The sequence below is a fragment of the Rhodamnia argentea genome, chromosome 5, assembly GCF_020921035.1.
Source record: "Rhodamnia argentea isolate NSW1041297 chromosome 5, ASM2092103v1, whole genome shotgun sequence".
In the NCBI taxonomy this organism is placed as follows: Eukaryota; Viridiplantae; Streptophyta; class Magnoliopsida; order Myrtales; family Myrtaceae; genus Rhodamnia; species Rhodamnia argentea.
In genome coordinates, this window is record NC_063154.1 from 4,438,879 (window position 1) to 4,455,828 (window position 16,950).

The 16,950-nt window shown below is 39.5% G+C and overlaps 2 protein-coding genes and 1 long non-coding RNA gene across 3 annotated transcripts in view; 1 reads left to right on the forward strand and 2 right to left on the reverse strand.

Annotated features, from left to right (window-relative positions):
- The window catches only part of LOC115749848, a 469,397-nt gene that overhangs the window by 15,605 nt on the left and 436,842 nt on the right, over positions 1-16,950 (forward strand). The gene's annotated exons all lie outside the window — the stretch shown is intronic.
- LOC125315102 lies at positions 13-11,985 on the reverse strand. The gene is made up of 3 exons (XR_007198464.1): positions 11,865-11,985; positions 3,916-3,930; positions 13-23 (listed from the first exon to the last, which is right to left on the reverse strand). It is a non-coding gene; the product is annotated as an uncharacterized LOC125315102 (long non-coding RNA).
- LOC115753092 (non-symbiotic hemoglobin 2) lies at positions 7,304-8,415 on the reverse strand. The gene is made up of 4 exons (XM_030691603.2): positions 8,277-8,415; positions 8,026-8,143; positions 7,775-7,891; positions 7,304-7,690 (listed from the first exon to the last, which is right to left on the reverse strand). The coding sequence occupies exons 1-4, from the start codon at positions 8,366-8,368 to the stop codon at positions 7,532-7,534; spliced, it is 486 nt and encodes a 161-aa protein (XP_030547463.1). The 5' UTR covers positions 8,369-8,415; the 3' UTR covers positions 7,304-7,531.

The following is a 16,950-nucleotide window of genomic DNA, read 5'->3' on the forward strand; positions in this document are numbered from 1 at the left end:
CTAGTGTGACCCCCTCTCCTTTTCTCTTTCTTATATCTTTTTAAAATTGATTAAATCAATACATCAGTGGAAAATTTAAAAAAAAAATGGAAAGAGAAGATACAAGGTTTTTCCCATGTGTTGCAAGAATCATAGCATGATTGATAGGTTTTTGTAACTCATATCCGATCTTTCAATTTCATTGCGAAAATATAAATGAACTATTCGCTTAATTTTTATCCTTTTCTTTTTCTTTCAAGAGACAAGTGAATATATTACCTTTTTTAATGAAAAAAAATGCAGACTCCAAGATCATTTTATTAACGAAAAAGATAGGTCTCGAGGGATAAGTCAATACCTCTTACTTAAATTTGCTAATGTGTGAATTGCAATCAATATTAAAGATGGAACTGGCCCTACTCGATGACCATCCATAAGAAGATATTAAAGTGCGCATGAAGTGACTTTAAAACATAATTTATATGAGAAGGAAAAGGAAACTTCAAACATGGGTTGATAGATTAAAAATCATATGACAAAAGAGATGATCTTTGTGTTCAGCCACGCCAAGTTTTGAGCACGAATTCGGCCAAAAAAAAAAAATTCATATGATTATTCTCTTTGAGATAAAGCTTTCACAAGGCCAAAGTTTTTTTTTTTTATCTTTGCTCTCGTATGGTGTAAACATTTCCTCGATCCTCAATATGAAAACGAACTATATAGTGTTCTTCGCAACAAAAAAGAAAAAAAAATTCTTGAATCTGGGGCTCCAAATGCAAAACGTCAATTTTGTGGGGGGTAGTCGATAAAAGACGATAAAATCTTAGGGAATTGGTGGAAAACATCGACAGGTGGGGACGAAACATCGTAACGAAACTTCCCCACGAGGTTTATTTGGGCATTTGGCGTTTCGTTTGTCGGATCAGGCGAGAACTCCCAAGCGTTTGAATTTAGTTTTGCGACAATCGAGACGTGTCAGCTCGTGATTGGCTGGGCCGATGGTCGCCCCCTGCGTGGGGGGTGGGGGAGAAAATATTGGGTCCGTGTGAAATCTAATGTGGTCCAGACCATTATTCAGTGTGCGACACATGGCATATAAGGGTCCCACCACTCATAAAAAAAATAAAAATTTCTCTCCTCTCTCTCTCCACTGTCTCTCTTTAGCGTTGCATCTCGACCGGGAAATCAAGAAGACGTCGGCCGCCATGGCCACGGAGCTCGAGCTCCACAGCCATGGCAGCTGCGACCTTCGCGGCCGAGACTTCACGAGCTCATGCCACCACAAGCGCGGAGCTCGAGCCCACAGCTCGTGGCCGCCATGGCCACAGAGCTCGAGCTCTCAAGCTGCACAGCTATGGCGACCGTGAGCCGTGGGCTCGAGCTTTCACAGCTAGAGACCCAGAAGACGTCGGCCACCACCACGGAGCTCGAGCTCACAGATCGCGGTCGCCATGGCCACGGACCTCGAGCTTTGCGACTAGGTACAGAGAAAACGTCGGCCAGGGCAGCAGAGCTCGAGCCTTAGGCTCAAGCTCTGCGGTAAGACGTCGGCGAATGAAAGGATAGAATCCATCAGAGGCGAGCCAGTTGCCGAAGACTCCGAGGGTGCTCTTCGACGCGGTCCGTAACGGCGGTGGCTCGGCTCCAGGTCGGAGAAAGGAAAAGAGATTGGCCGGAGGAGAGAGTGGGTAGGAGGTCGGAGAGGTCAGGCGAAAGACAGAGGGGCAAGACAGAGAGAGGAGAGAGAAATTTTTCTTTTTTTCTGAGTGGTGGACCCTATGCGCCATGTGTCGCACACTGAATGGTGGTATGGAAAACATCAGATTTGCCACGCCTGTACCCAATATTTTCTCCGGGGGAGCCTAATTACCATTGGCGAATCAGAAGAGGTAGCGTATGAGTCTGAGGTGGATGATTGTGGCCACGTGGGCATGCGTCTTTGCAGTTAACGACTGTAATTATTGAAGTTAGAAGATCGAGTAATAATTGTACGGTAATTAGCCTTGAATCTTGAGGACGTGAGTGTCCAAAAGACTTTGTAATTATTTTCTTTTTGCGTTATTAATTATGTAGTCTAAGTTTGGCATTTTTATGAAGTCCCAATCTAGAAATTCATAAATTCATGAGTTAGTACCACCAAATCTCTAAACCGATCTACCTATAATGAATTTAACCCAAAACTAATTTTTAAGTCACCAAAAACCTCAAAGCGATATACTTGTGATAAAATTACCCCAAATTAATATGAATTTGCACGTGAGCTTGCCATGTTAATTGAGTTATTGTCATGTATCATCCAATTCAACAATTTCACGGTAAAATTTGACAAAAGTTAAAGGAGAGTAAATATGTTACGAGTGCATTATTTTGGGATTTTTTGTGAATCAAAAATTAGTTTTAGGTAAATTTGTCACAGACGTACTAATTATGAGTTTTTCGTGGTAATAACCTAAATTTATTGTATGACAGCCAATCTATTCAAAAACCTTTAAATTTAACCAATTTAGTCATAAGCCTTTTAATAATTTGTCAATTTAATCCTTCCAGCATGCCAAAAATAAAAAATCATTTCAACCAATTTTAGTCAAAAATTGATAACGTAGACACTGACCATCTTACATACCACAGTCAATGCTGACTTAGATAGCTTTTTGTAATTTTTTATAGAAATATATTCTTTTAGGCTTTTCTTTTCTTTTCTTTCTTCTTAATGTTTTTTCTTCTCTCGTGGGCTAGTAGGGATCGCTGGAATTTAGGCTATGGCTAACAACCAAAGGTGAGAGCTGCGACGCCCCCACCTGCCGCAGGTGAGGGTCGCCAACCCACACTGGCCACCAAGCAGGGGCCAAGATGACCTTCCCCTCTTTATGAGGCAAGGTTGTTGCAACCCTCCCCATGAAAAAATTAGATTTTTTTTTATTTAAAATCATCTATATTAGCATCGGTCATACTACATAGAATAGCCAACATCCGCTTCATTGATATTCGACCAAAATCGATAAATCATCAAAAGATTTAGGATTAAATTGATTGAATTAAAAAATTTAAGATTGAATTGGCCGCCTTATAAGTATGTTTAGAACTTTTTGGATAATGTTTCTCTCTCTAAAAAGCAAAGGGATCATTCAATTGGAAATATTTGCATAAAAACATCTTAAATTATCTATATCATGCCCGAGATCTTTTCACGTTAATCAGCTCTTCGTGCTTTCCCCTGAAATATCCCGGCAACGCCATATCCAACCATCAAGTAAATAATTTTGAAGTTAGAATTATCAACAAAAAAAAAATGAGAGAAAATTTTAAATCGAGAAAAGATAATGGTAGGTTGACGGTATTTTCTCTCGGTTACGTGATTATTAATTACCCTCATCCTTCGCATTGACTAAGTATAAACTCTTATCAAATGAAAGTGGCATGTACATTTAAACCGGCAAAGATTTGATAACCGACGACCCGTCGAGGGAAACTCACGTCCATCCATTAATTGCTTTCGTCGAGGGCCGCTAGTACGTGAAGAGACAGGACAAACAAAGCAATTTTTTCATAGGTGATCAAGAATTAATTCTGGATTTTAAATGGGAATATGAAAATTAAATTGAAGTCAAGCGTCCATATTTTGACACTCTTGCATTGATGAACCGAACATGTAGGGGTGAGTATGATCCGGATCGGTTCGGTTCTCTTAGGAACTGGGAACCGGACCGGTGGTTCCGGTTCTCAATTTTCGAAATTGGGGATCGGATTAGAGATCCCCGAAACAAAACCGATTAGTCTGGTCTAGTTCCTGGGTGGTCTAGTGGAACCGGTAAAGGTCGAAAAATGGCAATCGTAGTCCTAACTTTTACACTAACAAAAAAAAACTTCACAAGACTAAAAAGGAAGTATAACAGAGATGCTAAAAATTTGAACATACAAACTGAATAAAGGTTGGACCAAAAAAAAAAAAAACTGAATAAAGGACTTAAAAATTTGGGTGCTGTCTTCGTTGGCGCTACATGGAAGATTCTGTTATTTTCCGAAGGAGCTACTTTTTGAATTGGAAAAAATTGTATTTTCTTGTCGAAGTCAGTTGTTTTCAAGCCTCCAAGGTATGAACTTTGGTCTGCTCACCGGCATAAAATGACTTCTGTAGACAGACCAAACATGTTGGAAAGCATCCAGAAAATGAAAAAAATTCGAAGTTCTCAATTGCATCTCCTCCGTAACAAAATGCATTTCTATAGATTAGCCTCACAGTCTAAAAAAATCGGTAAAGATCGGAAAATGACAATCGTAGTTCCAACTTGCATTTCAAAAATAATAAAAAAATGAAAAAATTCCAAAGAAAGGCTCGAAGTCTTCTCATTTTCTCTAATAAGGGCCTCGAGTAAATCTTGGTTCAAATAAGAACCCGAAGTGCCCTTACTTTCTCAAAAAAGGGCTTGAAGTGAATGTTATTTCAAATAAGGGCATAAAATGGTCATGAAATCTCAAAAAATGGCTTGATTTCAAGGGTATTTTCGTCTTTTTCCTTATTTGATTTTTTTCTTTTTTATTAGACTTTTCTTTTTTCTGTTTATTTAAAAATTAACAAAAATATTTTAAAAAAAATGAGAGACAAGATGCAGAGGCTGGCCCATCCCGCCTGCGGTTCCCGGCCCACCGCCGTTGGGGGGTTAGCAGGGGCAGTTAAGTGGGAAATGATGAAAAAGCCCTTTGGGCCATGCTCTTTTTTAAAACTCTATGGCCACTTCAAGCCTTTATTTGAAACATATTATGTCACTTTATGCCCTTATTTGAAAATGTTCACTTGTGGCCTTTATTTGAGAAAATGAGAGGACTTTGGATCCTTATTTGAAATTTTTCCTAAAAAAATAAATAAAAAATTTTGTTGGTTCGGATGGGTGGTCCATCGTTTTAGTTCCCCCCTAAAATCGGGAATCGGACTTCCCGGACACCGGTTTCACTTTTGGGAACCAAGAACCGGACCGAAGCCCTTTGGAATCGAACCAAACTCATCGGTGTGGTCCGGTCCAGGCAATTCCCGGCTCGATCGATCCCTTATGCTCACCCCTACTAACATGGATGGTGACCATGGGTGCTCGTGACGAACGTAATCAATTGTTTTTTTTTTAACGGGATTAATAATATATAGATTGTACAAATCGATTCACTTTTAATTTTTGGATGAAAAAGGAAGAAAGAAAATAAAATAAAATAAATTCAATTGTAATGTATTTACACTCATAATTTGTTGTTCCGACATCTCCCACATCAGAAAAGTAGTATGGTGTGGAGCCTTTAATATGTCTTATTTGATTCTTAACTCATAGACTTAAATTTTGGAGTGATAATGAGTCTAATTGAATATGTTCGGTCTAAAGATTTTTTTTTTTTTTAAGGGCAGAAGCCACCAAAAACCCCAATTTATGCACAATGTGGCACATTTACTATAAATTTTTTTTTTGTGACACAAAAAATCTCAAACTTGTACCTGTGTGACATATTTATCCGCCGTAAAAAATTTATCAATGAGGACCGTTAAAAATCTACTTATATGGAAGCAAATGGTGTTGACATGGATGCCAAAAAGCAAATGGTGTTGACATGGCACCCACACGGCTTAAGTGCAATGTAAAACGATGTTGTTTTGGCTGAATAATCATTTGACGGAACCTTGGCGAAGGGTAAATTGGTTATAAATACAAGTTTAAGGATTTTTGCGTCACAAGAAAAAATTTAAGGTTAATGTGTCTTGGTGGGCATAGTTTGTGATTTATGATATCACAAAGAAAAAGTTCAAAGCAAATGTGTCACGGTGAACATAATTTGATATTCTCTTGGGTATTTTTCTTTCCTTTTAATGATCTCCCTAGATAAAAATGTTGGATATTTGTCGGGTGTCCCAATAGAGATGGTATATTTGTAACGACTCGGTCCGATGAGGTAGACGGTAATCACCGGGGCAATGAGGGCCTGGACAAAAAGCGGCTCCTAACGGTCTTCTAAGATGGGGAATGGGGCACGACAATACAAGTTTAAGCGTGCTCAGGTGGGAGCACTCTTGAGATAGGCGAGCTCTTGAAAAGGTGTCCACTTATACGTCAAAAGACAAAACCGCATTTATACGATCAAGCTATAGGAATGAAAACGATAGGGAAACTTTGAAGGTTTCGATGAGAAGACGAGCGAGTAATATTCAAGGTGTGTTTTGCATGGGCTTTACACGAAAAAACGCAAGCTTCACTATGTAAGCTTTTCCACGCCTACTTACAAGAAGTCATGGCCATAGTTCACCGCCTCAAAGAACTAGTCTTCAAAGCGTTACTTTCTGTTTCTTTAAGCCAATGAATAATCAACTCCACATATGTCTTTGTCGTTTGACCATGCTTGCCGACTTCAAGAAAGGAACAAAAGATTTTGCTCTGACGAGCCTATTTACTCTTCAATGGCGATTCGGACTTAATCTAGCAAGTGAATTCCAATTTGAATGATACTTGTTAATTTATGTCCCGAGTTTAAATTGTTTATGAATATATATATATATGGTGAATCGGCTTGTGAAAAGAAGAATCCTTGTACGGCGTGCACTCAACAACTTCTTGTTCGGAATTGATATTGGCACCACAGGACAAAGAAAAGAGGCTCATGACTCAAGCACTTCTCTGTTTCCTGTGCGGGTACTATTCCTTTTGGCCGAAGACAAAACAGAGGGTTTTGGCTTTTCTTGTGGTTCACGCCTGCTGCAGCCGCTTAAAAAAAAAAAGGGGGTTTTTTTTCTTCTCTGAGCAGAAGCCGCGCCACAAAAGGATAGGAGAAAAAGGAGCGCCACACAGTAATTTCCGAAAGGCTGAACAGAGAGCACTTCGGGACCGACGGATTCTTGAACACGCGGAGATTTGTGCTTGTGAGTTTTATTATATCCAATTGAGTTATTTTATTTACAAACACTTAGGATTTAGGTATAATTTAGGTATGAAAAACACAAGCATATTGAGTGATTATAATTTCGATTCTCCGATTATAGTAGATTATTCGAGCTGGCTCTTCCGTATATGTAGGTACCGATATTCGGACCGAACCACGTAATCTCATTTCTCGTTATTTCTCTATGCTTCCGCATTAACTTATTTGTAAGATTCCGATTAGTTTATGTGCGTTATATTTGAATACTACTTTATCTTCAATATTAGTTGGACTATCATCTTCATAGCCTCACTTTTGACCAATCTATCACCCATATATGCCATGTAGAAATCCAAGTCCAAGCGAAACTTTTCTTCATTAGTCAAGACAGGGTGGGAAGCTCTCGTGGCTGGAACTCATCCCTGAAAGGCAGTGCTCCTGAGCAAAGCATAATCGCTGAAGAGAAAGAGATGATCTCCCTATAATTCTCAAATTCCTGAACAACTAGCCCAATTATTTCATATTTCATAAGGGCGCCATATAGAAAATCATATAAAAATTTCTCTCTTACTCACTCTCGCACGCACGCACTCCATACACTAAAAAGATCATATAACTACGGCGACCGACCGGCCGACGGCAAACGCAATAGAAATTCGAACAGTTAATTAGCGGCCGGGGCTGCTTCGTCGCTGACCTTCATTTCTGCTAGGATGGCTGCAGCCAACCGGTCGTAGCCTTCACCCCACGCACCCTCCATCTCTTCGCTCCACTTCTCTCCCACCGCCTCCTCGATCGTCCTCAGCAGCGCCTCTCTCACCACCTGATTCACAAACCGATGAGGTTCAGCCACACATGAATGATTGATAATGGTCAGATCAAACTCCAAAGCACGTGTGTTACGGACGTCAAAGTGGCGGTCGGTGACTCCAATCTTCAGGTGAACGGAGCCCAGGCGCTTCATGGTCGAACCCGCGATCGCCACTGCGCCGCACTCGCGGAGTTGGACGACCGATTCACACGTCTGTTCAAGCACCATCAAGACAGTGTAAGCAAACGGAGGCCGGGAGAGATTTAATTGGCGGAAGGATGGTGCCGAAAACACGGGGCTTATGAGATCATTATGCCATGCACGTCATGTGTTTGAGAGATACTCACCAGCCTGAAGACCTTCACGGCGTGAGCCTGGAGGTTGGGGTTGTTCTGGGGGATCTCGTCCGAATCCCTGAGGAAGGAGAACATGTTCTTGGCGTCCGGGTAAACCTCCATTATCCTTGGCACACATCAAACTCGTGCATGAGCAGACGAACCATTTGAACTTTAGAGAACACATATACACACGCAATTCCAATCACACACAGCAAGAAATCGATAGCAATCGCCATGTCTCCATCTCTGTAACTCACCGCAGGAACAAGCGGAGGCTGTACTCAGGAACGTTTTGCTTCAGGATCTCCCATGACTCCTTCACCAACACCTCTTGCTTCTCTGTCAACGCCATCTCTCTCTCTCTCTCTCTCTCTGTATTTTGAGTGCGAGTGCAGGTGAAGTGGCTCATATATAAAGGCCACCACGTGCGACGGCCACCACGAGCTAAGACGTCTTGACTGCGTCAGCGCTTTTTATGATTTATGCTCGGCTAAATGATACAAATAATCCCTAAACTTTAGCTCAATATTCATTGTGATATCTGAATCTTGATTTGTTCAACGTGAGACTTCAACAAATATTTAAGTTACTCACTAGATTATATGAAAATGTTCAATTATCATTATATTGATTGAAGTTTAGATACGACATTAGACATTTTTATAGAGGTCGAAGACTAAATTGAATCGTGCACAAAGAATTCAGGGATCATAGTGAATAAATTAAAACTTCAGGGACAACACTGCATATTGTGTTAAAGATTAGAGACTATATTAAATAATTTAAAATTTTAGAGACCATATTATATATTAAATCAAAATTTAAAAATTATTTGCGTCATTATCCGTTATGCTTGCTGCAATGAGCTATATACTTGCCCAACAAGAAGGGTTTTGACTTTTGGCGCGGTAAAGACCGGAGTGGTTGGTCATGCATAAACTATTCTTTGATTGGTCGGCCATTGTGAATTTTGACCAACAAAGATATGGTCGTACTTACTTGTCAAACAAGCTCGTCTTGATATATTTACGCTGCTTAGGTGGCCTGTCCTTGTATCTACACGCCCGACATCGTACGTTGCCCGAATCGAACTCTTGATGATTGTCAAAATAGCGGACGACCGAATTAGCTAAACTTGATTAATCAATCGAAAACCAAGATCTTTTCTTTTTCCTTTTCCTTTTCTTAAACTGCGATGCTGTCCTTTCCACGATATAGGGAGAAAATATTGGGTGAGTTTAATAGTCCACGTAAGCAAATTACCACCCCATTCATGGAATGCCATCTGTCCGAACTGGGCCCACCTTTCAGATTTTTTTCTCCCCTCCGTTGCCCGAGAAAATAATGGGTGAGTTCAACAGTCCACATAAGCAAATTACCACTCCATTCATTGATTGCCATTTGTCTGAATTGGGCCCACCTTTCAGATTTTTTCTCGCCTTAGCCCCTCTACCGGCAAGCCCGCCGTTGGAAAGTCAAAGCTTTATAGGCCTCTTCTTGGCATTGGCAAACTCAGGTCCCGGGTCATGTGGGGCTCACACTTTTGGTCATTTCGCCCTAAAAAAAAAAAAAAATAATTTTTTAAAAAATTATTTCTATATCACTTCAATTATTGCCAACATCTATTCATGTGTAAATATTTTCATGAACGATATACAATACAAATAATTATTTTAAAAAGATCTTTTTAAATTTCTTATTTTTCGTGAAACGGTGGCACCCTCAGTTTAATCAGCAGCAGCCCTGAATTTAATGTCGCACGTGCCTCTAATTATAGTTTGCGCATGCGTTAATTCCATACCTCATCAGTTGCCAATAGGGGTGTTACACGTGGCACAAGTTGAGACTGGGAACCCTCAAACTGGCTATAGACCCCTGACTAAATGAAAAGTGTCCCACCAACAGTTCGATTTTGATTAGTCTGGCGCACGCTCTTGCTGCCGTAACATCTTTTACTACTCGAGTCTAATCATGACACGTGATATGGTGTTGAAATCAAAGTTTAGAATCTTATTTCGTTATTACAAACGTGATGAGATCTCTCGACGTGGTGGCACGTGCCTTGCGGAGAAAATTCCCCCCGTTTTTAATTTCCTATGGCATACCATTCTTTCGGATCGGTAGAAAGTTCGTTCGCGGTTGTCGGTTACTCTGTACGATGTCACGGTCAAGTTACACAGCCTCATACTTTTAGGCAGAGGTCAAATCCAATCGAACATTCAAGAGCAAATTGCGTGTTTTTTTTTTCCGCCTTTGTGGTCAAAACCCCGGACCCGATTTGGTTGATGGTTGTGGATCAATTATTGAGACCTACGATCCGGCCAACCGCCACGACCTGGACAACACAAGATTGATCGGGTTGCGGCGTGGTTTGGTTCGGTTGGCTTTTTCCTCTTCCTGTCTCCATCCAAAAAGTTTCGCATAAGTTTCCATCCTCACCTTTCTCGCTTGTTCCCTAGCCCACCTTCGGACTCTTCCAATTCCTCTTGATTTCCAAGTCTCCGGCTGATCCATCAGTCAGTACGTGAATTTTATGTAGCAAAAAGAAGGATTCAAAAGTGCCAATCACTTTCAACTCGTGCTACCGTAGCAAACAACGCGAAAGGTGGGTCCGCCTATGACAATTCTAGTCCTGGCCCAATGTTTTTGTTTCACATTTCCAGGAAACTGACTGGGCATGAAATGGAACCAAAACACACAGCCATGGAAAGAGTCTTTACAAATAAAGGGTCGAGGCTTCCGGATGGAAATGATTTCTAGGAATAACATTTCTTGCTGTGTTGAGTCCCTCACAATTAGAGAGGACAATGTAAAATATGTGTAGTAGATGACGTAAAAGAAAAAGTAAAAAAAAAGGGAGAAAAAGAAAAAGAAAAAAATATCAGGGGATATCGAGAGGAAAATCAACGCAATCTTCCAAGTCGTACAAAAATCAAGAGATATCGGGAGATGATCGGATGTGATTTTCAAAGTGATACGAATTCAGGGAAACTTGGGAGATAAAATAATCTTCCAAAATCTTACGGAATCGGAAGATTATCAAAGAGATCTTTCGGATTGTGCAATTGAGATTGTATCTGCTCCTATAAATAGAAGTCGTTCTCAATAGAGAATATTGTAGCAAGAAGTTCGGAGCGTAGCGGAAGAAACGATTCTTACTCTTCCAAGAAAGTTTTTCTTTGAGCGAGTTATCTAATTTGTGAGAGATCTAGATCCACAAATTAAAATGAGAGATCCACCTTCGGGTGAAGTTATAATCCCATTATTTGCTATAGTGGAAGCTTGGGTTTGGAGTGGACTACCGTCCCGTGGTTTTTCCCTTCATATTGGAGGGGTTTCCACGTTAAAATTATGATGTTCTCTATTCTTTATCTTTACAACTTTCTATCGATATTTTTATCCTATTTAATTCTCACAGAAGCAATAGTGGGAAAATTATCTAGGGCTTTCTCCGCAAATATCAATTTTTTTTTCCCAACATGTTGTTTGCAAGGCAATTTCAAAGTCTACCTTGTCAAGAATACAAGGACAAAAGCAGAAGACTTGACTTAAAAAAAAAAAAAAGAACTTGTTTGAACGGTTCGGTCCCCAAAAAGAAGTCCCCGGGTTAAACCGGATTGGCCATCACGGGGAAGTGGAAGACTCGCACCGGTCCTACGGAGGTGGCCCTCGGCCTACCACTTGACACGAGATAGAAAGCATTCGAATTCGCCGGATTGAATGGATGTCACGAGAGATTTTTCCCGATCGAAGAGTTACGGATGTGTTGCTCCTCCGTTACTTTTTCCCTCTCCTCTCACTCATGCTGTCAAACCGCACGTCTTCTTTCGACCAAGAAAAAAAAAAACCCTCACCTCTCCTTCAACCTCAGCGAGCTTCGGATTTTGAAGCTCGCGTCCACAAGATGAAAATGCTTCTAGGAAGAGTCACCATCGTAAAGCTTGCGACCGAAGTTCCAAGCGATCGGACGGTGGTTGGCGTCAAGCTCACAAAGCATGGAGATGCTGACATGTGCTTTGGTGACGGTCGGTCGCCGAGCCTGGTGATGGCCTCGTCATTGAAAGATAATGAACATAAACAAAGACCCGAGGATAAATATTCTGTGTATTCTATCTGTTATGCATTGTAACGATTATACATTTATAGTATTGACAAGAGAGAAAAATAAAAGGAAGTAAATGTACATGATTTTTATCTTCCTAAAATACGGAATCAATCAATGTCAATCTCCGAGCACAATCTTCAATCAATTCAATCGGATCTTCAATCAGTATCTCCAACACTCCCCCTCAAGCCGACGGCTTATATATATCCAGGGCGCCAAGCTTGCTTAGGAGATATGCATGTTGCCTTTGACATAATGGTTTGGTGAATATATCTGCAGGTTGTTCCACTATCCTAATTCCTCTAGTGACTAGAACTTCAACATCAATGTGCTTCATCCTTTCATGAAAAACTGGGTTTCTTGCCAACTTGAGTGCTGCATCATTATCCCAGAATAATTCAGTTGGTCCCTCTACTTGTACCCCGAGATCAGAGAGCAATCCTTGTAACCGGACTCTCTCACAGATAGTTTTTGCCATGGCACGGTATTTCGCTTCTGCAGATGACAAGGAGATTGTTGTTTGCTTCTTGGTTTTCCATGAGATCAAGGACTTTCCTAACTTTATACAGAAACCATAATAGATCTTCTAGTCATTGGACAAGTGGCATAATCGGTGTCACAAAAGGCTATCATTTTCATGTTGTAGTCGCGAGATAAGAAAATTCCAAGCCCTGGACATCCCTTCGGATACCTCACTACTTTCAATGTTGCGCTCATACGAGATTGTTTTGGTTGGTGCATGAACCGACTCAATATCTGAATGGCATATCATATATCCGGCCTTGTCATAGTAAGGTATATCAATTTCCCCGCAAGTCTTTGATATCCCAATGGACCCTTGAGTAGCGGATCATCAATGGATGCAGAAATCCCCAAATCATATTCATGGCTTGTCATCTTGACATTTTGTTCTATGGGTATGACAACAGGTTTGCATCCCGATAAACCAGCTTTAGACACAATTTCCAAAGCAAGCCTCCGTTGATCGAGGTTGATTCCTTTATCAGAACGTGCAATCTCAATCGCAAGGAAATATTTTGGTGCCCCTAAATCCTTGATGTGGAATGTAGAATGCAAATATCTCTTAAACTTTTCAATGCTAGACTCATCATTTCCCATGATAAGTATGTCATCAACATAAATCAACAAATAAATGGACACGGTACCTAAGGTCCTTGTGAATAGAGCATAATCATGTTTTGAGTGCTGGAACTCTGATGCTGTTAAAGCGTCTGTAAATTTGGCATACCATTGTAAAAGGAAAATAAATGATTTTCTCACACGTAGTTCTAACTTTGTTTTGCAGGTGGACAATAGCAACAAGAAAGAGCAAAAGAATAATGGAGAAGAGGAATAGCGGAAGCTAGGCTAGGAATGGTAGCTCTAATACCATGAAAGATAATGAACATGAACAAAGACCTAAGGAAAAATATTATGTGTATTCTATCTGTTATGCATTGTAAATTTGTACATTTATAGTATTGACAAGAGAAAAAAATAAAAGGAAGTAAATGTACATGATTTTTATCTTCCTAAAATACAGAATCAATCAATGTCAATCTCCGAGCACAATCTTCAATCGGTTCAATCAGGATCTCCAACAGTCGTGCTTCTTCTTCTCGGGAATGAAAGGAAGGTTCGGGCTTTGGTTTCTATGAGGTGGAGGTGTTTGTATTTTCCGAGTTTGGGTGATAGCTTATGAAGGATTCTGCAATTTGAAGCAGGTTTTGATTTCTCCATTTGTTTCATTCAATAAAGCTCGAGGGGTTTTGCCCTTGAATTTTTCCTGCAAATTCGGTCATCATGTTGTGCACATCTTTGTTTGGAGCTTTAATGGCGTGCGAGCATTTTCTGTCTCATGGTGTGGTGCAGAAGGAAAGTAATGAAGGGGAGAGGGAGGGTAACCGAGCGGGAAATCAATGAATGGAGTAGTAATTTGCTTACGTGGACTATTAAACTTACCCAAAGGGATCATCTTCTGTAGCCAGGTCACCATCTTTCCCTTCAGAATCACAAAAAAAAAAAAAAAAAAATTGGGCCTATCTATTTCCTCCATGCGTTTTCTTTCCTCTCGCTTTGTGAATTCATATGTTGTTGTGAGTTATGTAAGCCAGGCATCTGCCCAATTTAGGGGTGAGCAAGACAGACCGATCGAATCAGAAACCGCTCAAAATTAGACCGAATCAACCGATTTGATTTGATTCCCGATTTCAAGGGGCAAACAGACCGTTTGGACATAACTGATTATTTTTCATTTCATAAATGTAAATTCAATAGTAATCTATATATTAAAATTAAAGTCCGTGTTGGTAATTCTACTACTAATCTATCGGTTCAATTGGGCCTCCTCGGGAATTGGATCGGTTCGGTTCTTAGTCTTAGAAACGGCGAACGGTACTTCCAGTCTGGTTCATTGTTCCTAGGTGAGATCAAACCGGATCGGGAATCGATCATTCCTAGTCTAGTCTCAAGTCTCACTTGTTTTATAAAGAGGGCCAAATTCGTCTCAATGATCATCTTATGCTACTTTTGGCCTATACTTAAACATGTTTGTAAGTGAGGCTAGACACTTAAGCTGCGTTTATTTCCCAAAAAATGATTGATTTGAAAAATATTTTCTCGAAAATGATCACTTGTATAGCTTGCGAAAATAATTGAAAGAAAAATATTTTCATCATCCATAAAAATGCTTAGATATGAATTGTTATCTATTATGAAAATATTTTTTCATTAACTAATTACTTTATGCGATACATGTTAGGAAACTTAGTGAATGTGATGAACAATGAAATTAGACTACGAAACATGATAGCTCTCTCTTTAAGAAATTATTTGTCCCATAATGTTGCTAATGGTTACCTGCAAAAATCCTCAAGGATAGCAAGAATATTATATAGAAATTCTAATATTTCTCCAAAAAGAAAACAATTAGAAAAGAATGTTGTATCTCTTTTCGAAAGAAATAAAAATCTGAAATTGAAGAATTGAGTTATAAAATGAACAAAATAATTAAATATATAATGAGAAAAGAACACACCTTTTTGTGTCCAAAAGGTAGCTAATTCTTATACAATTGTTCATGTCCGAAAATAGTTTATTCAATTACACATTTTCATTTTCTAAAAAATAATTTTTGTCCGAAAGATTGCAACTTTTCAAAGGTCAAAATTAATATAAAAAAAATCATAACTTTTAAGTGAACAATCGTACTGTTTCACCGAGATATTACGATTAATTTTACAAAATTTAATTTCAAAAATAAAAAAAATAAGAATATAATTGTTGATTAGTACCGATTATTGCCTGTGTGGGTATTGCGGAGATTAGCCCACTTGCCCATTTCTTTATTTGAAATACTATATTGCCCTTCTAACTGATAAAATGAATTGCAATCTTCCTTTTGTCCTATGTGGATTTGGAAAAAGGGCATTTTTGTTTGTTTTACAAACAAACGTCAACAATACAAGTGATTATTTTTTGAAGAATAATTTTTAAATTTTTTTTTTACTACGAAACAAACAGAACATTACATTAGAATTGATCAACTGCCCATCGTCTACGCGGGCTTGGACGATGCATCTAGGCTTGATGAATTTGTCTTAGAATGGCTGGGTCTAAGCGAGAAATTCTTCACATGTCGTGGCCCCGATCGAGTTTTTCTTTCACAGGATTTAAGTTTTTATTTTTATTTTTTTCCGATAAAGCAAGAACGGGCAAGGATTTTCGGATAGGTTGGGCCCAACCCATCTAGCTATGTGTTGCAAACTAATCGGATATTGCCTAATCAACGATCACATCCCTTTTGCTCCTCTCGATCCATTAGCATATGTGATGACCTGAAAACGCTCACCTGCTTATGAGTGAATTAGTATTTAATGAGTTTAGATTATTGGATAAGCTGTAAAAAATTTCTATCCGAACTCCCGAGTATTTTTAAGAAATTTTTATGGACCCGGTACTATTTTTATGAACACGATATGAGACTTTTATTTGTTTAAAATAGGAATAGGTTAATGCTTGACAATTTAGGATTATTTGGCACGAAAATTGAAATTCGGCCAATGTAAGTACAACAAATTAGTTAACCATGACAAAGCGTCAAGTACAACAAAGCAAAAATACGACAAATCGTTAAGCACGACACGTCACAATAAGTAGCTACAAGGCGATGATTGCAAGCTGATTGGTCTAAGCCGATTGGACCATTATAAATAGAAATCGCCGTTAGTTCATTCAGCAACTATTGTTGGAAATTCTGTCGTTCCTCCGCTAGAACCATCGGCCGCCATCCGAAACCGCCTTAGCCGTCCGCTCGCCGGTGCACTCGTGAGCGCCGCCTGCAACCCGCGCCACCATGCCCATGTCCTTGGCCATCGCCATTAGTCAACCACTCTAGCCGCGAGCAGCTTTAGTCGCCGCGCCACCGCCGTTCACTACCTTTGCCTGTGCAACGTTCCATCTGTCCGTCTAATCGACCGTTTGATTTCTCGCTTAGTCAAGGCAAGTGAATTTCTAATCCTTATTACTTTATCATTTATGGTTTTGCTGTTTTGGGTATTAGTTGCCGATCTGTTTTGACTATGACAACTTCGATTTGGATATTCTAAAATCCTATCATTGTGTATCCTAGATTTTGATTTGATAGATCTCGATTTATGGTATTTATGACTCTAATTGAATTTATCTTTGAATTCTAATTGATTATATCCTTGAATTTTGATTTGACTCTGAGATTCTATCCTTTTGGATACATTGGATTTTGTCGTGGTGACTTTAATTACAATCCTGTGATTCTATAGCTAGTTTAATTATTTGGCCTAAGAATTTAC